The following is a 25,610-nucleotide window of genomic DNA, read 5'->3' on the forward strand; positions in this document are numbered from 1 at the left end:
TTGTTGTGGCTGATTCTTGGACTCTTCTTGACCTTATTTGCACGAAAATGGCCCTTAAAATTCCTCATCTTGGGCTTGAATTTGGGCCACCAAATAATTATAGCATTTGGACAATTCCTCTCCCTTGGGCTTGAACTCTTCTTCCCCAATAAGACACCTTTGGATCAGCGATTGAAGCCCATTGAGCTTATCATTGAACTCCTTGGTTTGAGATCTTGTTATGGGCCTCCTTGGAGTTTCTAAAGCTTCATCCTTGTCCTTCAATGGAGTAGAGCTTCCTTGGATGCTATCACAAGTCACCCACCTTAGGAACACATAATCGACCATAATAGCGAAGTACACCATCTACCCCTTGGGATAAAACCTCAACTCTCTGTTGATGGACTGCACCCTTTAGTTGAAGTAGTATCAGATCATCGTCTTGTATTTCCTTAACCTCCACAACCAATGAAAATTCTGAACCATTCTGAATTGTTACACCGCCATCTGATATGCTCATCAGACGAACTCCTAAGGGAGCAAGCATGTGAGCATCCTTTTCTAGATCCTTTCTTTCTTCCTCAACGTATGCTACACTACCCATAGATAGTCTGCTAAGAACATCTACTACTACATTGGCCTTACCATGATGGTACTGCACATACATATCTTAATCCTTGAGGAACTCAAGCCATCTCCTTTGGCGAAGATTCAAATCTTTCTGGGTGAACACATACTGAAGGCTCTTATGGTCTGTGAACACATCTACATGGACACTATACAAGTAATGTCTCCAAATCTTAAGTGCAAACACCACTGCTGCTAGCTCTAGGTCATGAGTCAGATAGTTCTTCTCAAGTATCTTAAGTTGTCTAGAAGCATAAGTTATAACCCTACTTTGTGCATCAACACACAACCTAGGCCAACTCTAGATGCATCACAACAAATAATATAACCGTCTGAACCCTCTGGTAGAGTCAAAACAAGAGTTGTAGTCAACCTAGTTTTCAGTTCTGCGAAGCTTTTCTCACAATCATCTAACCACTAAAACTTAACCTTTTCTGCGTCAACTTAGTCAATAGAGAGGCTATGGATGAAAATCCTTCCATGAACCTTCTATAATAACTAGCCAATCCCAAGAAACTTCTGATATTTGTAGGAGAGGTAGGTCTAGGCCATTGTTTCAATGCTTCTATTTTCTGAGAATCCACTCGGATCCCTTCGCTAGACACAATGTGACCAAGGAAAGCAACGAATTACAACCAAAACTCATATTTCCTAAACTTAGCGAATAACTAGCAATCCTTGAGAGTTTGCAGGACAACCCTCAAATGGTTCGCATGTTCTTTCTCATTCCTAGAGTAAATGAGGATATCATCAATAAAGACGATAACGAACAAGTCCAAATACTGCTTGAACTCTTTGTTCATCAAGTCCATGAAAGTTGCAGGACCATTGGTTAGTCCAAATGACATAACTACAAATTCATAATGACCATACCGAGTTCTGAAGGCTGTTTATGAAATGTCCCTATCTCTAACTCTAAGTTGATGATAATCGGATCTGAGGTCTATCTTGGAGAAATGACTATCACCCTGAAGTTGGTCAAACAAGTAGTCAATCCTAGGGATGGGCTACTTATTCTTGATTGTGACCTTGTTCAACTGCCTATAGTCAATGGACATACTGAGAGAACCATTTTTCTTCTTCACGAACAAAACTGGTGCACCCCATGGGGAAATACTAGGTTTGATGAAGCCCTTATCTAGAAGGTCTTTCAACTGCTCTTTCAGCTCCTTAAGCTCAGTTGGAGCCATTCTATAAAGAGGAATAGAGATAGTTTGGGTATCTGTAAGGAGATCAATTCCAAAGCCAATTTTTCTTTCGGGAGGAACTCCGAGAAGATCTTCTGGGAACACTTCTGGGAACTCGTTGATTGTTGGAACTAACTCTAGAGTTGGGGTTTTGTAGCTTGAATCCTTAACCCGAACTAGATGATAGAGATACCCCTTAGAAATCACCCTTCTGGCCTTAAGGTAAGAAATGAATCGACCCATAGGCGCTAGGCTACTACCCTTCCATTCTAAGATTGGTTCATCTGGAAATTAAAAATGAACAATCCTAGTTCTACAATCGATAGAGGCATAACATGAATGTAACCAATCCATGCCTAGAATGACATCGAAGTCTACCATTTCTAACTCTATAAGATTTGCTGAGGTGACTTTCTGGGAGACTGTGACAGGGCAATTTTTGTATACCCGTCTAGCTATAACTGGGTCACCGACTGGAGTAGAGACTAAGAAGGGTTCTAAGAGAGTTTCTGAACTAACATTGAAATTGACTACTATATAAGGAGTTACAAAGGAAAGAGTAGCCCTTGGATCTAACAAAGCATAAATATCTAAGTCAAAGACTCGTAACGTACCAGTGCCTACATCCAGAGAATCTTCGTGATCCTGGCGAGCCTGAAGAGCATACAACCTGTTTTGGCGTTGACTGCCACCTGTACCAAATGAGTTACCTTACTGAGTCGGGAGACCTGCTGGTGCGACTGAAGTTGTGGACTGAGCTCTACTATTATTGCCCCCTTGACCCTGTTTAGAAGGACAATCTTTCAACTTGTGACCAGACTGACCACACCCAAAGCATTTTTCCTTTCCTGCAAGGCACTCGCCTAGATGGTTCTTACCACACTTTGGATAAGTTGGGTAGGTTCTGGTGCCTGAAATATTATCTTGAGTCTTAGATTTTAATGCCAAACCTTTCTGATCATTTCGGAACTTAGAGGATGGAACGCTAGCTAATGAAGGTGTTGGAGCTGAAGACTTCTGTTGAAACTACGAGCGATTCCCACCACCCGATTTCTGTTGAGAATAGTCATAGTTTCCTATCCTAGCCTTCTTTTTCTCTGTAGCATGTTCCCTAAGATTATCACCCTCAACCTGTTGAACATGAGTCATAATCCTAGAGATGTTCATATCTTCCAGCAACATAGCATTCCTACACTCTGTTTTCACAAGGTCGAACACCCTATAAAGAAACTTGCTCATTTTAGCCCTGGAATTGGCTACCATGTGAGGAGCATGCCTGGAGAGTTGGGTGAATTTGAGCCCATACTCTTGGACTGACATGGAACCCTGCCTCAAATTCATAAACTCCTGAGTTCTTGCCTCCCTCAACTCCCTTGGGAAGAACCTATCCAAAAAGGTCTCACTAAAGCATTCCCAAGTGATAGGAGTTGCATTTGTACCCCTACACTCGTTCTACTGTGTATACCAGATGATAGGATGACAACTCTACCCTATCATTACATGTCACTTGCATCACTCCAAAGATCTTCTTGACCTCATTTATGAAGTTTGGGGGATCCTCACCAATTTGTGATCTAAGAACTCAGGCGGTTTCATCCTAACGAAGTCACGAACCCTGGCTACCACTGATCCACCACCAACATTTACAGGAACTGGAACCTTCTGGTTGTTCTAATTAGTCACACTCTGAGACAAAAGTTGGATAGTGTTCCTGAATTCTGCATTCGAAACTTCTTGATCTGGGATTAAAGGAGCTGCGTTAGCATTTCTAGCATTCGCATTCCTTCCATAAGCTCTATGAGAAGGCAAGATCTGAAAAGCATAACGTCGAGTTATAATGAGGAATTAGATCATACCTTATGCACGATTAGATATGGTGCACTTCACGCCCATGAAAAAGACTCTACTTAGTGCGGGTTTTCAGACATCCGAGGACTCTTAAACCTAATGCTCTGATACCAAGTTTGTCACGGCCTGAGGCGACCCACTAGACGCGGACACGGGACCTAGGATCACGAACGACCCCAAGCTAACCCTACTGGCATATTATAAGCATACTAAAGTACACTGAATCAATAAACACTATGCGGAAGCTAAATCATATGATAATCAATGATGGGGAATACCCATATACTAAATCTGAATATAAGAATACTGAGATTTTGAATACAAATGAAAAGTCAAACTCTAACACTAAAGTTGAAACAAACTATGTCTAAAATAAGCCTCTAAACTGACTAGAAGTGCTGGGACATGCCCCAGCTAAGTCTAGCAAAAATTGAAAACTAAAGACTAAAATGGAAAGATAACATGTCAACTGTCCTCAAAGAATGAGGACTCACCGTTGATGCTGCTGAACTGCAGATCGAGAATCGATCTATGCGTGATCTGACTACTGAGGAACTGAACCTACATCACGAGAAGATGTAGCGCAGAGCATGCGTCAGTACTTGAAAGGTACTGAGCATGCAGGATAGAATAAAGTTGAACAATAACATAACTGAATAAGCAATAAAGCAATGATATAATCTGAAATTGATAAGGATATTGAAAATACTGAACATGGCTAAACTGAATGCAATGACCAAGTTTATAACATGCTGAGATTGAATACTAAACTATACTGATAACATGGTCAATGCAATAGAATTTGACGAAACGGTAAGGAACCTACTAATAACCGACATAAAACCACATAAGCTAAATGTGGAGTCTGATGTATATGCCCCATCGAAAGGACCCAATATACCATGCTAGAGGTATAGAGGCATTCTAGTGTGATCACTAAAATGTAATGCCCAACAGAGGGGACTTAACCTACGAGGCACGTAGTTCTGGGACTTGAGGGTGACTGACCCTAGTCCACTCGGTATTAAGCTTCTCCCAATTTATTAAGTAATTAGCATTTTATGACTGAAATGTTGTAATATTGGATAGCTCAAAATACTGACATGCTAACTGAAAATGCAACATTAATATGCTGATAATGAAACATTTAAATTTGAGGCATGTATAACTGAAATATCTAACCTAGCATGTGTAATTCATGAACTAAAAGAACTACATAGCTAGGGTTCTGAATTTATGAGAGGATCTACGCAAAACAACCCAAAAATCATGATAATTTGATTAGGAACATTAAAGTAACTAATTCATAATAGTCTACTGAAATTCTAGAAACCCTAGGTCTAGATAATCTGAAGGGAATCAAGAATCTGACTGAAATCTAGGGACCTAATGGGCGAAAGGAACCCACTAGTGAAATCCCACATACCTGGTGACAAATTCCACGAGAAATCTTTCGATTTCGGGGCTGAAATTGATGAAAACTTGCTGCGTTCTTGGACTAGGGTTTGGTCGACTCTTTCTCCTTTTGTGTTCTAATTTTTCTATGTTTTTGGTGGATGATTTTCTTAGGATAGTTTCTAGTTAAGTTACTAGGCTAAAACTGATCAAAACTACATAGTTTAGGGTTCCAATGCATAAGGAAAAGACCAGAAGACCCCTAACTTAACTGTTGTCGGGGCCCACCGATGGACCGTCGATCGATTGACGGCCCGTACTAGTCAACTGTCGGTCGCCGACTGGGAGGTGAAATCTGGGGTCTGACCTATGGCCCGGAACCATGGACCGTGGTCTGACCTTCGGTCCGTAGGTCCTGGCGTGGGTCAGGACTTAGAATAATTTCCTGGGGGTTCTGGGGATGGGTTGCAGGTTGAGAACCACGGACCAGCAGAACGGACCGTGGGTCCCTCTACGATTCGTGAGTGGTGCCCATTAGTGTCACCTGCAACTCCTAAAACCTACATTTTGGTAGTTCTAGCATACGGGGTGTTACATCTACTTATGAAAACTAAGTTGCCCACTACCGTTTGGGATCATGCTATCTTACATGCAAAATCACTTGTTCATCTTAGACCGACTCATTATAATAAATATTCTCCGTCGTAATTGGTGTTTGGTCATGAATCAAATATTGCTCATCTATGAATTTTCGGATGTGTTTTATATGTGCCAATAGCACCACCTCAGCACACTAAGAGGGACCACCAAAGAAGGTTAGGCATATATGTTGGGTTTGATTCACCCTCCATAATTCGCTGCCTTGAACCATTGACGGGAGATTTATTCACTACAAGATTTGCAGATTATCAATTTGATGAAACAACTATTCCGTAATTAGGGGGAGAGAAAAAGGAACTTAAAAGTGAAATTGCATGGAAAATCTCATCATTATCTCATTTTGATCCACGTTCCCCTATACGTGAACAGGAGGTCCGGAAGATCATCCTTGTACAATATAGCAAATCAAATGTCAGACGCATTTACTGATTTGAAAAGGATAACTAAGTCGCATATTCCTGCAGAAAATGTGCCTATTCGATTTATGTTTCAACAGGACCATCTAATAGTGTCATACCTTCTGAATATCATACACGCCTGAAGCGTGGAAGACCATTGGGTTCAAAGCATTAAAAATCTTAGAAAAAGAAGTACAAAAAATGACACTATAAAAGAATCCCACGCAGACATTCAAGATCTAATTAATCATGATATTTTTGAAGAAATCAATGACCTCGAGTCTCAAGTGAATGAAGAACTATCAATAAGTTCTTCAGATAATGGGATAAAGTTGAATCGATCAAAAATAATGGTGGATAATGTTTTTGCTTATAACATTGCACTCAACATTATGCAAGACAATGAGGATCTTGAACCTCTCTGTCTGTCGAAGAATGTCGACGAAGATGTGATTGGCCAAAATGGCAAGAGGCAATTCAATTAGAATTAGACTCACTTTCTAAACGTGAGGTTTTTGGACCTGTAGTTTAATCCCCACATGGTGTAAAACCAGTTGGCTATAAATGGGTTTTTGTGCGAAAGCGAAATGAAATTGTAAGGAACAAGGCACGCCTTGTTGCACAAGGATTCTCTCAAAGACCCGGCATCAACTATGAAAAAACATATTCACCCATTATGGATGCAATAACTTTTCGATACCTCATCGGTTTAGTTGTATATGAAAATCTTAATATACATCTAATGGATGTGGTTACAGCTTATCTTTATGGTTCACTTGATGATGAAATTTATATGAAAATTCCAAAAGGACTTAAAATGCATGAAGCATACAGTTCAAAATCTCGAGAAATGTTCTCAATCAGATTAAAAAGGTCATTGTATGGTTTGAAGCAACCAGGGTGTATAGTATAATCGCTTTAGTGAGTACTTGATAAATAAAGGTTATATAAATGATGTCATTTGTCCATGCATTTTTATTAAGAAAACGGGATCAGAATTCGTTATACTTGCCATTTATGTTGATGACATAAATCTCATTGGAACCCTAAAGAAGTTCAAAAGGCAATTGAATAGCTAAAGAAAGAATTTGAGATGAAAGATCTTGGAAAGACAAAATTTTGTCCTGATCTACCAATTGAACATTTAGCAAACAGAGTCTTCATCCATCAATCTGCCTATACTAAGAAAAATTTAAAACGATTTTACACAAAGCACATCCATTAAGTACTTCGATGGTTATTCGATCACTTGAAGTGAGTAAAGTTTTGTTTCGACCTCAAGAAGAGAATGAGGAACGTCTTGGTCCTGAGATACCTTATCTTAGTGCAATTGGTGCACTTATGTATCTTGCTAATGCTACGAGACCTGGCATAGCATTTTCTGTTAATTTATTAGAAAGATATAGTTCTTCCCCTACACGAAGACATTGGAATGGAGTTAAAGATATATTGCAATATCTAAAGGGGACTAGTGATATGTGTCTGTTTTATCCTAACAAAGATAGGATAAAACTTGATATCAAAGCTTTATCTGACTCACATAAAGCTTGATATCAAACAGGCTATTTGTTCACATATGGAGGTACTACTATAACATGGAGATCTACGAAGCAATCCATTGTCGCTACTTCTTCAAATCATGCTGAGATAATAGCTATTCATGAAGCAAGTAGAGAATGTGTATGGTTGAGATCAGTAACACATTTCATCAAAGAAAGATATGATTTGAAGTGTGATGTCAAGGTACCCACAATGCTCTTTGAAGACAATGCTACATGCATAGCTCAATTAAGAGGAGGCTTCATAAAAGGAGATAAAACTAAGCACATTTCACCAAAATTATTCTTCACAGATGATCTCCAGAAGAATGGTGATATTGATGTACAATAAATTCGTTCAAGTGATAATCCAGCAGGATTATTCACCGAATCTTTACCCGCCTCAATTCTTGAGAAGATGGCACACAAAATTGGAATGCGAAGACTTAACAATATAAATTGTGGTCTTCATCAGGGGGAGTAGGATAAGCGTAGTACTCTTTTTTCCTTAGTATAGGTTTTGTCCCATTGGATTTTCCTAGCAAGATTTTTAATGAAGCAGCACTCAAATGCGTATTTAAAGATATATGTACTCCTTTTCCTTCACTAAGGTTTCTTTAGTTAGATCTTATTTGGACATCCAAGGAGGGGTGTTGTGGAAATTGTGGATAGTGTATGGAGTTGCCAATTAAGTATGTGGTATTAGTGCACGAACTTGTTCAAGGCAAATGGATAGCTTGTGTATGCCATTGTTGGCATATACAGTTTCTCTGCTCTCTTTCTTATTATAAAGCTTAGTTAGTTACTTTTCATAACACATTTGTAGTTATCGCCATTTACTGAATTCAATAGTCCTTCATTGTTGCTTCATTTCTTGGCAATTTAACACACCTTACGCATAACAATTAACAAAGGGGTGGACGCATAATACGAATGAAAAGAAGTTTAACATTGCTGGATAAATGAACAGCCATACTTGAAAAAAGGTTCAGTTTATCCAATAAACATACCCTTCGGGTGGGGGAGGGGGTGGGGGTGGAATATATAAAGTTGGTGCATTCACTCAACTAACTTGAAAATGAACTCTATTAGGAGCCACGGAAATGTTGCAATACACTATACATGCACTGCTTATAGGCATGACCTACGTGCCCCTCTACAGGTCTATATTTCAAATTCATCTTGTTTCCCAGTTGTAGGAACATTGAGTACACACTGCTTACATGCGTGACCTTGAAACTGAAGACGTAGAAGAAGGTGCACTCTGCAGCACAAGGAATGATATACCAATCAGTAATGATTTTAACATATGCACAGAACAATATGGCAAGCAATCTGAGTTAAAATGAATGCAACTAACAGCAGTCAGCGGCAATGTTTTGTCCCAGATTGACCACAAATCGATGATGTTGACAGATAGGGACAGTGCAACAATTACATCATCATGTCCTTTCCCTAGTTCATTATCCCTTCAAAACATGACTTAGCAGCCCCTTTTTTTGTTTGGTTTGGCAACAGTGGAAGCTCAGAACTGGTGACTACTAACTAGCTATTGACACTTACGGTAATCAATTATTGAAATTTCAACTGTATATGCATATTGATTATCAAAATTAATAGACAGAATGAACAAATTTGAAGCAAAGATACAGTGAACAGCTTGAAAGATCTTAAAATGCATAATGGTAATGAGTCAAGTTCTTACCAAGGGGATGCCCTTTGTTGCTCTCTCTTCCAAGAACCTTGAGGGCTTGAAGAAATTACCATATAGTTCTGACCACTTCTTAAGACTTCTATAGATATGTCCAGCACCAACAGTGTCAGCCCAGAAAACAATACCACCTCTGCCAAAAACAGCATCATTGTCAAAATCATTTTGTAGATGTTTAAAATTTTAATAGAGATAATATTACCAGATTCGAAATGTTAGGACAGGGGTTTAAAATACAAGGTCATGATTTCTCATCCTTAGGTTTCGGGAGTTAAGGAAATATAGTGGTAGCTGCTTTAGTTTAAGACTCTTCCCAATCCTTCCGTTCTTTCCACTCTACCTCCTTTTCCTTTTCCTTTTCTTTCTGAGTAATTATCTTCATGTCTTTTGGTTAATAGTTCTATCTTAAGGATGCACAAGCCCTCGCATCCTATTGAAAGCTTTCTAAAGATTTCATGTTTAGCTCCCATTGTCCACACATCTGAATCAGTAGTAATTCGCCCATGAAAGCATGACCCATCCCACCTAACCCATTCTGGCCCGCCCATTTATTAATTCATTCCATTTTGACTTGCTCAATTCAGCAATCTAAAAGTTGTGCTAATATAGCTAAAACTGACTCATGAGAAATCTAATCAAAATATTTGTAAGACGACTTTTTTTTTTTGTTGATATGTTGTATATATACATAATAACAAAAATATTTATTAGGCACTTAAACAAAGTACAAAAAAATAAACAAAGAAACTAAAAATATAGTAAGTATTGTCGAGCTGGTTATGACACGTTTCTTAACCATTTCAGCCCAAGGAACTTTTGGAAGGATCATTGACCAACCCACTTGTTATCTCATCTCATTTTGACCCCCCAAATTTTGCCCAACTCGCCCATTTGACATCCCTAGTAGTAACTAGTAATCACTTGGAACAAGTTTCAAGACATAATTTGACTTTAATATGGAGGGTGACTCTAATATGGAGGGTAACAAATTAGTGTTGATTTCCAGAATAGCTTAGACAAACTAACCGGTAAGATGGAAAACTCATTCCAAGGACAGATGTGACATCAAGGTCAGAGGCTCGGACTACTATCCCTTCATCCAAAACACGACATGCCTCATTCACAACTGGAAAGAGTATCATCTCAACAATTTCTTGGTCAGTGACAGATATTGGCTGCGAGAAAATTCACAAAAAAGACAAACACTGTTATTCTCATTAAGTTAGAACTCAACAGGCCCCTTTGAACATATAGTCCATTCCTGCATCTTTAAACCCATTTTACTTAGATAGAGATTTTTCCTTTGCAAGTGTTTTTCTTAGATAGAGATACCTTTCCTCCAGGCATTATGTTGGCGAGCCTTCTTGATTCCTCAATAATTGGAAGCACAGTAAAATCGGGTCTTGGCTTACTTCCCTTCTCATAAATATAGTAGCCTTTTCCGTTGTTTTTACCTGCAAAACCAGTATCAATGGTGAAAAGCAAGACAGTGAAGCAACAACACAAAGGATACAGACTTGCAACATTACCATTTCTACCACTTTTTATAAGAAGGTCGATCAACGGAGACTTAAAAGTGCGATCAGAAAAAGCTGAACGAAATTCTTTCCCTACAGCAACAGCCACTCCATATCCTGTTAAATCCTGAAGCCTGCAAGATGCTTAAGCAATTATTTTCATACCAAACTAACATAGCTATGGATAGGAGTACAAAGCATGCCATTTGAGCCAACAAACACCTTAATATAGCAACTAACAAAGAAGATGACTGTTTCCCTCTGCGTTCCTTACAAATAGCTATGGATAGGAGTACAAAGCATGCCATTTGAGCCAACAAACACCTTAATATAGCAACTAACAAAGAAGATGACTGTTTCCCGCTGCGTTCCTTACAAATTTCTAAGCAAACAAATGCAGTATATTATAACAATCATCAAAGTCCAACTAAAATAAAGGGACAGGAGGCGTGCACCTATTCAATTTCTCAACCTATAATATATAACAGAAGACAACTGCTGCGCTCTCTAATTTTTCTTGTGTACTGTGATCTTAGTTGCGCGGACTCTTCACTTTTGATGCCACACCCATGTCGGATTTGTCAAAAATACACTACTTTTGGCGAATCCAACACGCACCCGTTGACATTTTTAAGAGTCCGAGCAACATAGACTGTGATAGTATGGGAAGAACCACTTGTTGACATGCCCAGCTTTTTTCAAAAAACTGTGCCGCCAGGACCAGCTTGTGTTTACCTAAACTAATTCCACTAGGTAACCGCTACCTCACCAGCATAGATGCTTGAACAGATGGAAAGAAATCACCTAGTGTTTTTTTCTCCGCTGGGATTTGAACTTGAGAGCCATGATTCTCAACCCACTTCTATGACCACCAGGCCACACTCTTGGGTGCTTTTAAATCAATCAGTAAAAGCCTCTTAACAAGTCAAGAAACATGGCACTCCCTTTTGATGTATAGAAAACTGAATCTGAACAATATTTTCACTGATATTTCTGTCTGTGGATGCATTTAGAAATTTGTATCATTGAAATATAATATTCCCTTCATTCCATGTTGTATGTTGGTGTTTGACTAAGTACAGAGTTTAAGAAAGAAAGAAGCCTTCTGACACATAAGCTATATGAATATTACCTACCAAAAATATCTTAAAATCTTGTGATATTCGTCATGCCACATCATTCTTATCAGAGCATGACATTAAAGGTAAGATGGGAATATGCATATTAAAGTGTTTCCAAATATAGAAAGATGTCAATGAATTAAACAAACCAAAAGGATGGAGTGTTACATAGAATGGAACACAAGGACTAGTCATCTTAAAGCTGTTATAAGCTAAAGAAATGAAAAAGAATTGCATCAGCAGAGATCAGCTACCCGGTTTCGTTTTGATATGTTTTATCTTGTATGAAATGAAAATGCAGCTACATATGATAATTTAGCAAGGAAGAGAATTACTGGAAGGGACCCATAGGGAGACCAAAGCTGGCAATTTGCGTGTCAATCCTGAAGACATCCACTCCTAGATTAACCAGAATATGTGCACCCTGGGAGTAGGGAAAGAAGGTTCTATTGACAGCAAAACCAGTACAATTTCCCACCACAACAGGTACTTTTTTAATTGCCTTTCCAACAGCCATAAGGTCAAGAATTGCTTGGGCAGATGTCTTCTCAGTTCGTACTATCTCCAGCAAAGGCATAATGTGAGCAGGACTGACCACAACAAAAACCAAGTTAGCAGTTGGAACAGGAAAAGATGCTGTTGTAGTAAATTGGTAACTGCCTGCATTTATATTCAAAGAATTGTTACATAACTTGAAGATTACCCTCTTCTAGCAGAATCATTACGTTGCTATTCATTTATCTGTATTCAGATCCAATAATATGCTTCCTAGATGTCAGTGTAATTTAGCTTTTACTTCTAAAAATCCCATCTTCCACATCCACTAAGCGCAAAAGATAAAGAGGAATTGAAGTACAAGATACATGAAAAAAATCTTGTCCCTCGAAGCTAGTCTCACGAGCAAGTATTCAATATCAAATTTTTGTTTCACATTGTTGTATTTCTATTTTTGAAATTGCACGTTTACCCTTCTCTTTTAGTGGTCATATTTCCCATATTAGTCACAACTATACAAAACTTTGCCATGCATGACTTCATACCTGAAAAAGTGGGCCCCGATAATCCGATCCTTGGATGTGGTATTTTCTCCAATAATGTTGAGGTCAATAGTAGATGTGTTAGTTGCCAAAATACAATGTGGAGGGCATACCTTCTCAATCTCGCTAAATATGTTCTGTTTTAGTGGAACATTTTCAATAACAGCCTGCAAACAAGATGAGAGTGAGACCGCCAGAATTACAACAAATCAAGAATCAAAATTCTGATCATCCCCATTGTTGCAATAGTAGGTGTTAAATAGTTGTACTGTATTCTCCACATTGGTAAATATGTATTATGTATCGTGTAAAGTTTGTATATAAATCGGACTCAGTATAAGACAATTATTTTACGCATCTGAATGATATTTTGCATGAGTCTTCATTTCTTACATGGCATTAGAGCATTGGTGAGAAATACCATGGTGCAATGTACATGCAAGCAATTTTCCGGTGGAATAAGTATGTGTTTGCTCAAAGTGCATTTGCTATCAGTATTGTGCAAAAACAACAACACAAGATTCCTCAGAACAAACCCCAGAAAACTGCTCTGACAGATCCACCGTCACGCATTCTCACGAGCCACCTGAAGCTACGGTGTCGGCGACATGTCAGACCATGCATTGGTGTGTGAAATCCTTTTTGACCTAAGCAGATTGGTAACTTGGAGATCTCCTAGCTGTCAGGACCAAAATATCCCTTTTTGGCTGATTTCTGATCACCCAAACCCTAATCTGTCAACTCCAGTCAGCTTTTCCAGCGAGTTTTCAGATTTTCCCAGCCACAGTCGTGTTTTCCAGCAGTCTTCCAGAAAATCTATTGCTCATTGGAGCTCGGCAGAACTTTTGGAGCTCTCTTACTTAATTTCAGATTATCTTCGGGTGACTTTCTGGACAACCTCTGTCAGCCATCAACTTTTCTGTCACTTTCTTCTCGTTTATATTTTGTGATTATTTGCTTAGAACTCTCATCAATTCAACCATGCCTTTTGGGATTGATGTGTTTAGTTCAAGATATATGAAAGTTGGAAAGTAAGTCCAATGATTACTTCAAAACCCTTAATGGGAAGTTCAAACTATTCAGCTTGAGCTTTCTCAATTGAATTGTGGTCACGGGTCAAGGTGTTCAAGATTACTTAATAAAAAAGGCTAGTGAGAGAAAAACAAAGGCTCGAGCACGGTGGGAGAAAATTGACGCTCTACTATGTAGTCTCTTGTGGCAATCTATTGATGGCCTTGTTTCGTCCATTCCAAACATGTTGTTCGATTTGAGAAAAGGCTTGCACTTTATATACTAATGACATGTCTCATTTTTATGATGTGATATCTTGGATGCACTTAAAGAAACGGGAATCAGATACATCTACTTAATTGGGACAGGTATAGACAGTCACGACCTTATTTGAGAAGTTAATGCCAGTTACTGACATATTGCTAGTGTTGACAAAAACAGGAGCAACGACAAAAGATGTTTCTAGTTCTTACACTTGTTGGACTTCCTAATGACCTTGATTCCTTGCGCAACTAGATTTTGGCTAGTCCTACTGTTTCTACGTGAACAATTTTTCATTTCTCCTTTCTCCATCACCCGATCACAATGATCTCATCACCAACCATTGCCTCCTCTCTATTCTCGCATCTCAAACAATGAAAAATTGAACATCTCAGATTATGGAGAATCAACGGGGAGGAGGTCGATTTGCAAGATCTCAACTCAAGTTCGGTTAGTGTAATAAGCATGGGCACACTCCTGAAGTATTCTATTCTTTGCACGGTTGACCACCCAAAAATACTTATGTTTTATTTATCTGAAGAAAGATATAATGAATTCTTTTAAGTATTGAGCTAGTATGCAGACATCTCCACAAGTAGCCTCTATTGTTCAAACTAACACCTTTTTTGCTGATAATTTTGTTGCTTGTATTTCACACTCCAATACTCTTGAGGTCATGAACTCATCCCTTTTCTGATGATAAATCACTTTTTTCAAATATCAGCTATTCAAACTCATCCCGTTGTTAATTTAGTCAATGGGTTCTAAGCAAAAACAAAAGAAAATGGACAAGCCAATCCCATATCCTCGGTCATTCTAAATTATATTTTTTTTACATTTTTGGATGTCCTTTAAGACTTGCATTTGTTAGCCATTTGATTCTACCCTCTTTTTAATGACCTTTTATTGTGTACATGTGTGTGTATGTATAGAGACTAATAATTATAAGCATGAATGAAAAATTAGATAAAGTGAAATATCAATTGTTTGTGTTGCCTCTTCAAAAGAGGCTCAGTGGCAAGGAAAAGTATGTATTAGAACCTTGATGACAACACTGAAGCACACATTAAGTGAGGCGACATGTTTTGAGCTTTGCTTCAAGGCTTATGTGCACCCTTGAAAGCTCTGCATTAGATAGTTATACTGAGTGTCCCACTTTGGTAGATAGGTATTATGTATTCTGTAAAGTCTGTATATAAATAGGGCTCAATACTTTTATGTATTTGAATACTAATATTTTTCCTGAGTCTTTATTTCTCATACTAGGGTGTTCAAGAAGCCGCGTGAGAGAAATGAGAAAAAGAGGAAAAGATTATGAACATTTAACAGCAAAACATAAGTTCAGCAGCTCACCTCTATGACCATATCCACATCCTTAAAATCTGAATAATCTAGTGCACCTTTAACCATTGAAAGGGCTTTATCTGCTTTATCCTGTGGCAATTTCTTTCTAGCTACCAGTCCGCTGACATTTGCTGTAATATAAGATACATCCTCGTAAGTTTCTACACATAAAGACCACTAAGGGACTGTCAAGAATAACAGGCATCATCGACTAAATGACTAGAGGTATGTAATTTAACTGTCATAAAAAAGTGTAACGACAACCTTCAATAGCTTTCATCCCCTTCTGAAGAAACTCAGAATTAATTTCCTTAAGTATAACAATTGTGTTGCTAAGGGCAAGGGCTGTAGCTATGCCTGAACCCATTAAACCTCCACCTATTACAGCAACTTTCTTGACTGTCCTAGGTTTGAGGCCAATACCAGTGACATTAGGCACCTGGTCAGTTATGAAACCAAAGGTCATCACACACGAAGAATAGAATGACTCAGAGGGAATGCAGACATCTAAGTACATATTTCAAAAAGTCAAAAGTTGGGAGGGGATCAAAAGCTATAAGAATACAAACTTAATGAAAATGGTATAAAATATAAACTAGTAACTGTACAAGTTCATTACATGAAACAGATCCACAGAATCTATGTAACCATAGGAAATTTTACTGATAACAAACTTTACACACATCAAGAAAACCCATTCCAACATCAAATCTCAAGAAGAATAAACCAAACTAAATCAGCAAAAGAAAAGGATCAACGAGCTATAGCTTAATCACATGTGTAATCATTCTTTATAGAGACTTTTTATGTAAGCAGATAGTTTTGTACGGCTAATGCATTAATCTCTTGAATATGGAATTACTGATACATAATTTTTTTTTAAATTGATAATCTGCAATCAAGAATCCAGTTTAATAATAAACAGTAGTTTCAAGAAAATGAGTCAAAGCTAAAGCAGCTAACTAGAGGATTGGTAAGACTTAGAGGGTGCATAAGTTGTAGTCATCCCAGTAATTTCCTATTCATTCTTGCCTGCTCAAATAAAGATGCCTACAAGGAACTCCAAGCTTCATGCAAGCATCACAAATCACATAGTGTAGATTCATACCCTTCACGGTTCAGGATTTACTGTACCATACCTTCGATGTTGCCCGTTGAGAAAAAAATATATGAACAAGACCCTTTGATGTATCTGACAATACAAGGTCCTTGAATACTTTAGCTTCCTGCAAAACATTCAAAAAGAGTTGTTATGCCATCTTGAGAGAAGGTGTTTACGACACAAAGATATTGTTGACTGGGAAAAAATACCTTGAGAACCCCATTATATCCTCCATGGATGATGCCTTCTTCAATTACCTCAATGCACGCCAAGTGCTGAGGCATATTCTTAGCTGTCTGTTTCACTTGTTCCCTAGCCACCTTCAGTATTTCATGCGCTTCTGAAAGGGAACCAATTTTGTCTGTCTTGTGAAGGGAACGCATCCAAGGCTTGCGCCTTTCTGCAATATCAAGTGCCCACTGTCTAGATACTTTTAACAACTCTGATGAAGGGACAACGGCATCAATGAGACCAAGCTTCTTCCCTTCCTCAGACATTATTGGTTCAGATGTCTGTGAAAATTGTTTGCAATATATAAGGCCATTTTGATGATTCACTTGATTGATTTACAAAATTTAAGTAAGAACAGAAACAATCTGATACATTGAGCACATATTGGAAACTAAATAGAGGTCATTGTCAGGATGAGCATATAAACTTTAGAACACAGAGATCGGCAAACGATCAGAAGTTGAACCACGCTTACATCTAAGAAGGACATTACATCATAATTTTGCTCCATTTTATTTAGGAGTTGTCATAACAAAGAGATCTCCAATCACAATATAGTGAAAAGAATAACTGTAAACAGTTCTATTAACATGGTCCAACCAGGACATGCATTGATCCCCAACAGTTAATTTGGAAATGAATTGATAGATCAAATAAACTAGTCTGGGAATCTATCAGAGTTTAAAATCAGGGGAAAGAAAGTCACAAGTTCCAGTTTGTTTTACTGAAAAGAAGATAAATGACTTACCATCATAAGTTCAACAGCTTTAGACAACCCTATAAGCCTCGGAAGACGCTGTGTACCTTAAGAAGAAATATTTTCTCTATATTTAGTTAGTAGGTAAAGGAAGAGAATTCTAAACCTACACTCAAGTGCGACAAGCATTATGTGGCAGAGTTACCTCCAAATCCAGGCATGACTCCAAGACTGAGCTCTGGCAACCCCAGTTGTGCTCGTGGTGCAGCAATTCGTGCATGGCATCCCTGCAAAAAGCATACACTACTTAATTGGCTCGCCAAGAAATAGATACAAAGATGGGACAAGTTTATAGAGATCACAAACCAATGCCAATTCTAAGCCACCTCCCAGTGCAAGTCCTTCTATGGCAGCAACTGCAGGCTTTTTACCATCTAAACTTACAAAAATAACAGGATTGAGAGATTTGTAAATGACAATGGACTATAGAATGATACAGAGAAGCACCAGGAGAAAAAAGAGCTGTATAATGGATCTGAAATTGTGATTTAAACAGTGTCAACTACCTTCCATCGTGTTAACCACAAGATCAACAGAAACATCAGGCATCTGAGATGTATCCCCTGCAACAATCCAATTCCATTTTTCAACAAGGATGTATACACTGAGACACAAGTTGAAATGTACAAAGATGAAACCAAAGTAATCCTACCATTCGCATGAACCTTCTGAAAAACATTGATATCAAAACCACCAGAAAATCTCCCCCCATTTCCTGCATAAAAATACAAAGAACATAAACATAAGATGCAAGGGAAATCTCAAATGATAATTACGCAAAAACACATATACGCCTCAATGAATACTAGAACTCCAATATGATTCATCAAATTATAACTATATTTTTAACTAATTACCAACCTCCTTTATTTAGGCTGGCCTTGAACCAGCTATGCAAAAATCACCACATGCGTAGTTAAGGAAAACACCGAAAGTACCAAATAATTGAACTTAAAAAAATCCATAAAGCAACATATCACGAACAGTTCATGACCAAGTCCCGTAGAAAGTTAAATTTATTTTATAGTTGAAAACAATTGCCGGAGGTATGTATATGCTTTAGACATGCTTAAATTAGAATAAAATGGATACAGGTTTGTCATAAAACTCACTAAATTACGAAGAACTAATTAGTGAGCAGAATTGAGAGAACTGACCAGTCAAAACAATAGCTTTAACATCGTTCCTCATAGTCGCTTCAGTCCACTTCTCCTTCAATCCAGCGATAACTGAAACCACCACAATCAAAATCCAATCCAAACACATGAATTGAAATTGGGAGAGAAACGAATAAGCTTACTTGGAATAGCTAAAGCATTGACCGGAGGATTAAAAATGGTGATAACGGCGACGCCGTCGGTTCCCACCTCCATCGTCACCTTAACAGGAGCCATTTTCTACTTCCTTGATTCGAAAAAATGGAATATTTTGGCGATCGAGGAGAAAGAGAAAACGAAAAAGGGCTTAAATAAGGAAGTAATTTGGTAGTGGTGAATTATACGGAGTATTTAATAGTGAGGTGAGTGGGTGTTTTTCGTGGGCCGCGAGGAAGGAAAAGCTGCATGTGTTGGAAAGTAATTAGAGAGCAATTTCGCAATGGCCAACTTTACAAGACTATATTTTTCATGAGTGGTCGCTGTGAATTCATTTTCCACCTATTTTTTATTCCTCCGTCCAATAATAAATATTCCCTATATTAAAATAGTTGTCTAACAATATTTGTTATTTTTAGAAAATTCAGAGATAATTTATTTTTTGTGTCGACTTTATCGTTGTTATTAAATATTATTTATTAGCTAACACATTTCTCAAAGTATTAAATTTAATAAAGTCAAAGGATAAAACAGTAATATTAACCCTATTATTTATTGTTTCTTAAGGGGTGTGTCAAGTGTATAGTGGACAACTATTGTTCAGAATTTTAATTTTGCTTCCTTTTTTTTCCAAAAGATCAGCATTTTTAAAAAATTGAGAATCGATTTGCTGAGATCAATTCTATATATAATTAATATAAAAAAAATGTATATGAACCTTCTTCTACCGACCTCTTGAGATCGGTTTGATACTTTGATTAAGATTCGTTTTGATCTACGATTTGAGGTCAAGTTTTTGTGATAACTGACTTTGGAGGTTTGTTTTGTCTTTTATTAGTAGTGTAAACTTCATTTAAAGCTCTATTGACCACCATTAAAAAGTTTCAAAGCGCGGATTTCAAAAAATCGAATTTTGTGAAATTGTTATTTGTTAAAAATTGGTGTTATTGCAACTATTTAAAATAAATTTTTGAAGTGTTTATGTCAATTTTGAGGTAATTTGACGAAGATTAAAATTGAGTTTGGCTGGAATTTCATATTAAAACTCAAACAGGAAGAAGACCAATAAATTGCTTGTTATTTTGTATGTCCAATGTATCAGTTGACATATACACGACACACAAATGCATACAACAACATAATTGTATATTTTTTGTATGACAATTATATGTTTACCATATTGTATTTTTAAAATAAAAATTGTATGCATTTTGTGTTACTTTTTGAAAAACATATTTTCCCGCTAAACCAAGTAATTAGGCCTCTATTTTTGCGTCTTTAGGGGAAAGTTTCTAAGAAAATTCATACAACATTAGACCATTAAAAGAGAAGTCACACATATAAAGGGGAAACTAAGCAAATATCTCGTAAAAGCAAAATAATTACTAACATATACCCTTTTATATTCATATTCCACTAAATAATTACAGTATACATTCCCAACTAATTTCGTTTAACTGATATTAAATTATATATATATATATATATATATATATATATATATATTGAGGTTTTTTGTTTAGAAATTACTCATTAGTCAATTATACTATAAGAATATATTGAGTGGGGCGTAAACAAGAAACCTTAATGATACCATAAAAATATATATATACTCTTATAGTAGCATTGACTAATGAGTAATATATGAATAAGAAACCTTAGTGATAACAATACAGTATATATATACTGATTTAGTATCAATTAAGCAAAATTTTCAGCCTTAATGGTATCAATACAGTATATGACATTGATTTAGTATTAGTTAAGCGAAAATTAGCAACCTTAATAAATGGGAATATGGGCTATAAAAAAAATTTGAGAGAATAAATATTTCTTAAATTACTTTAGATTGGGGTATGAACATGTAATTATCTTGTATTTTATGGTTTATTTATGTAGTTTTTCTCTATAAAGATTTTTTTTTCCGTAATCAAAATTTAAAAAATCAACACTTTTAATTAAAAGCTAAGGAATCATATCTATCTCATCATATATCTCAATAACATACTAGGTATGAGTAATTGAATATTGAACAATACTCTCAATAAATAGAAAAGAAGTAGATAAGCAACATAACAACATAGTGTTGGTTGTTAAAACTTTGGCTAATATTTTGTTTTTTTAAAAGAGAAGAGACTTGACTTTCTAAAGAAAAAAACAAATATAGTTGACCACTAGTTTCTTTGCACTTTCCACACCGGCTGAGTTGAATTTGACTTGAATCAAAGTACCTCAAAGACAGAAATAAAGGTGAAACTAGGTAGGGGTTTGTGGTTTAGACGAATTCAATATTTTTTCTATAGATTTTAGATTTATACTAAAAAAATTAAATAAGTAATATGTATATTAACTTATGAATCTCTAATAAAATGATTGACAATATGAAAATATTTTACACTTTTTTTAAAGAGAAAATTTAGAATCCTCAAATTCTTAATCTTGGATGTGCGTGCCTCTGCAGTCATAAATAAAGTAAAACAAATAAAACATCATGGACCAGGAAAAACAAATAAAGAAAGCATATAAGTTTATGCAGGAAATTGCAGCCAAATTGTAGGCTGGCAAATAGACTACAAATGAATAGTGTTGGTTGTTAAATGTAAATCACTGCTGGTTTCAAAAGCTGACGACCAAGTTGGAACTTATTGGTTGTTACACATTTTTTATTTAAACTTGCTTTTGTCCACAAATATTTCCAAACTAGATATATATATATATATGGTGTTTGTGTTGGCATAAGCTCAATATATGTTAATTTTTTGAATCAATTTATGTGATATAAATAAAATTTCAAGAATGAATCAATTTTTATATGTTTTAAAAAATATATATTTGAAGATATTAATCTGTTGTGAATTATAGTATTTTTTACGTCATTTTTGAATAGTATATGTTACTCCTATTCCAATTCACGTGAATAATCATAAATATATTCCGTTGCTAATTTATTGTGAATTTTTTGAAAATTTTGACGTTATTTTCAAATAATAGATGTTACTTCTTCTATTCCAATTAGTCAACCAAATTTGTTAAATGATTTAAAAATATTTTCAATTACTAATTACAAGGTAAATTATCCGTGCTTCGCACGGGATTGAACTATTTTATTAAGCTTACATATGATCCTTCGGTAATATTCGTATTTTTGATACATACACTACATTGTCAAGAACATTTTATTTTAAGGCAACGCGTTCCTCCAAAATCTAAAAGTGCTATATTTTTTCAATTGTCCTTTTTTTAATACAAAAATTGTGAGTCATATAGAGATTTTAAGTATAAGAAAGAAGTGTGAGAAAATCTCTATGGAAATAGCTGGTCAAAAGTAATGAAATTTTCTAAATTCCAAGAAGTTATAAAGATCAACATTAGACGTTAAAGAAGGGACCAGAAAGTTTCGAACAACAACACCCTCAAGTAAAGTGGAACATCATACATGAACATAATTTTTTTAATTCAAATTGAGGACCTTCGGCTACTTTATTATGAACCTCCACCAAACTCTTTTTTATTATGGTATGTCGTATCATGTATATGTTAAAAATGACCCAAACATTGTTAGTATCATAAATAGTTTTCCTCATTGTCTCAGAATAGTCAGTACTATTGCTTAGGTTTCATATCACCGGCCCAACTTAGTTGGAATCGAACCATAGTTATTGTTATGGTTATAGTATGAAGTTACAAAGAATTAATGCAATTATCAATCAAGCAGTAAGTGGCATCTAAATGGAACAGTCCACAACTGGATATTCTAAACAAAAAATTTGACACATTAAATATTAAAATCTCGCAGCATAATTTGTGTGCACTTGAACTCATAAATATCCTCAAATAATAATAAAGACGACCTTACTTTCCTAACAATCAAGAGAAAAAAGGTTTGTTGCTTAATATATTTTTCAAAAAGATAGTATGTTGGGCTGTATCCAAATTTACAGTTCACAAATTTAATTGAAAGAAGCCAAAAGAAAGAGTTATTACTTCATTATCAAAAAACAAAAAAGCTTTATCAAAAGAAAGAGTCATCACTACATCAAAAATGATCTTTAACGGTAATTAATAGCTTAAATGTCGGTAAATATGTATTGGCAGAGGCAATTGGTACTCTCTATAAATGTCTCTAAAGTCTATAGCAACATTGATCTAATGAAAATGAATTAATATCGGTAAAGGCTCTAGCACTCTTAGTTAATGTGCATATTTATTGCCGATAAAAAATATTTTTGTTGTATTGTATTTTGGACATTTGTTAGTTTCAAGAAAACTTGATATCTTATTATGCCCAAAAAGAAGAGATGAAGAAATATTACAAATTAATTAATTTGCGATAAAAGAAGTGGACTAGTTGTCTCTTTACTAATATTCTAGGAAGAGTACAATGACATACAAAATGTTTGTACCTAAGAAAAAACAATCAAAATAATATACTAATTGTGGCAAGTAAGAGAACAATTTGTTTGGTTCTTTTAACAAACTTCATCATTAGTGTCGTATTACTTATCACATATTTGTTGTTGTGTGCTGTGAAATATAGTACAACCCACAAGCAATTTTCTCAAAAAGTATATGATGAAACCTTTAGAAAGGGACAAAAGAGAGAAAAAAATTCAATCATCCTCACTAGAATTTTTAACAGAGCTAAAAAAAAAACACCAAAATAGCAAAAAAAAATTGCAATAGATACATCAATATGATGTATAGTAAAAGATTAAGTTTCATGAAATAGGAGGAAGTATACTTTGAGGAACAAAACACACTTCATAAGAAACATAATTAATGTATTTGAATTCGACTCCCCTATAGAAAAAAACGTACAAATAATAGTGGCAAAATAAAAGTTTTGTTTACTAAAGAACCAAAGGTAATGAATTTAACCACTGTGGACTGAGAGGTGCAAGAGTGTAATGTCGCATTTCAATTAAAATCATTTTTCTTTGTTTATATGAAGAAACCTGTAGAAAGGGACAAAAGAGAAGATCAATTTTCAATCATCATTTCTGAAATTTTTTAACATAGTTAAAAAAAACCCACCAAAATAGCAAAAAGAAATTGTCATAGTTACATGAATCACTATGACTTATAGTAAAGATTAAGGTCCACGAAATAGGAGAAAGAGAACTTTAAGGAATGAAACAAACTTCATAAGAAGCTTAATTAATGTATTTGAATTCGACTATCACTACTAAACAACTGCTAAAATACGACGGACAGAAAAGCGACGAATGGCGTCGCTCCAGAAAGCGACGTCATTTGCCACACTGTCCATTGCTTTTTAATAAAAATAATTATTTTTTAAATTATTTTTCAAAAAGCGACGGATGACATCTCTTAGTCCGTCGCTTTTTTTCGCGGATTTTTACGCCATATATATAATTAATAATTAATTGATTAATTATTTTTTTAAAGGAGCGACGGACAGCATCTCTAAGTCCGTCGCTTTTTGGTCAACATGACTGGTCAAACATTTAAGAAAAGCGACGGACAGCGTCTCTTAGTCCGTCGCTTTTTTGGTCAAATTTTTTTTTTAAAAAGACGTTGTCCGTTGCTTTTCTTTAATATCTTTGACCCAGATTGGGATTTTCTTCTTCTCTCTTCACTCTTATTCTCTCCCTTCTCTCTATCGATCTCCCTCCACCGGCTGCCGCCGTCGCTGCCCTTGCCTGTCGCCGCCAGTCGCCATCTGTCACCTCCCGACGCTGCCTCTCCTTTTTGTTAAGGTTGGTGTTTAATTTTAGGTTTTTTCTTTAAATTTAGTGATTATAGTTGATTGTTAGTTAGTATATTATTGTTTTAGTTTGTTGGGTTGTGTTATTGTTAATTTGATTTGATTATTGTTAGTTAGGTAGAGCATTGGAGATTTTTTATTTTAGGGTTTTCTTTTAAATTGGGCATTTTTAAATTGGGTATTGTAATTAGTAAATGAATTAGGATTTTTTTATTTTAGGACTAGTTTCAACTTGAGAATATGTAATTTGATTGTGAATTGAGATTTTTTTTAAATTTGATTGATATATTGTTAGTTAGTAAAGTGTTACTTTGAAGTTAGAAATTAGTAATTGAAGTGTCTATGATGAATGTTTGAATGTCATGACTATATAGTGATGAATGTTTGAATGTCATGAATATATATTGATCGATGAGGTTTTTTTTGAATTAGAACTTGCATATATAACTAATTGTTGGATTAGAAGTTTATATATAACTAGAAATGAACTTGAATTTAGAACTTGAAGTTGAACTTGAACTTGGAACTTGAATATAACTAATTAATTCTTGGATTAGAAGTTTATATATAACTAATTTTAGAAATTGGATATGAATTATTGAATTTAATTAGAACTTGAATTTTTGTAGGATTTTAGAACTTTAATTAGGTTGTGAACTTTAGAAATCTTGAATTATTGTAGGATTTTAGAACTTACAATTGTGAACTTTAGAGAACTTGAATTTTTGTAGGATTTTAGAACTTTATAAGGTTGTGAACGTTAGAAATCTTGAATTATTGTAGGATTTTAGAAGTTTAAGTTGTTAACTGTAGAGAACTTGAATTTTTGTAGGATTTTAGAACTT

At 35.7% G+C, this 25,610-nt stretch overlaps 2 protein-coding genes across 2 annotated transcripts; one reads left to right on the forward strand and one right to left on the reverse strand.

Moving 5' to 3' along the window:
- The first annotated feature begins 7,327 nt into the window (after positions 1-7,327).
- On the forward strand, positions 7,328-7,984 carry LOC125877494 (secreted RxLR effector protein 161-like). The gene is made up of 2 exons (XM_049558774.1): positions 7,328-7,574; positions 7,656-7,984. Exons 1-2 carry the CDS (start codon positions 7,328-7,330, stop codon positions 7,982-7,984), a joined length of 576 nt encoding a protein of 191 aa, XP_049414731.1.
- Positions 7,985-8,564: 580 nt separating this feature from the next.
- Positions 8,565-19,266, reverse strand: LOC125876862 (peroxisomal fatty acid beta-oxidation multifunctional protein AIM1-like). Its single transcript, XM_049558119.1, has 18 exons — positions 19,025-19,266; positions 18,882-18,953; positions 18,377-18,439; positions 18,231-18,287; positions 18,031-18,098; positions 17,870-17,951; positions 17,716-17,771; positions 16,946-17,248; positions 16,774-16,860; positions 15,899-16,073; positions 15,644-15,765; positions 13,022-13,185; positions 12,317-12,571; positions 10,873-10,994; positions 10,676-10,797; positions 10,370-10,518; positions 9,338-9,476; positions 8,565-8,896 (listed from the first exon to the last, which is right to left on the reverse strand). The coding sequence occupies exons 1-18, from the start codon at positions 19,116-19,118 to the stop codon at positions 8,852-8,854; spliced, it is 2,175 nt and encodes a 724-aa protein (XP_049414076.1). The 5' UTR covers positions 19,119-19,266; the 3' UTR covers positions 8,565-8,851.
- Between the last annotated feature and the right edge of the window lie 6,344 nt (positions 19,267-25,610).

The sequence above is a fragment of the Solanum stenotomum genome, chromosome 9 (genome assembly GCF_019186545.1).
Source record: "Solanum stenotomum isolate F172 chromosome 9, ASM1918654v1, whole genome shotgun sequence".
Classification (NCBI taxonomy): domain Eukaryota; kingdom Viridiplantae; phylum Streptophyta; class Magnoliopsida; order Solanales; family Solanaceae; genus Solanum; species Solanum stenotomum.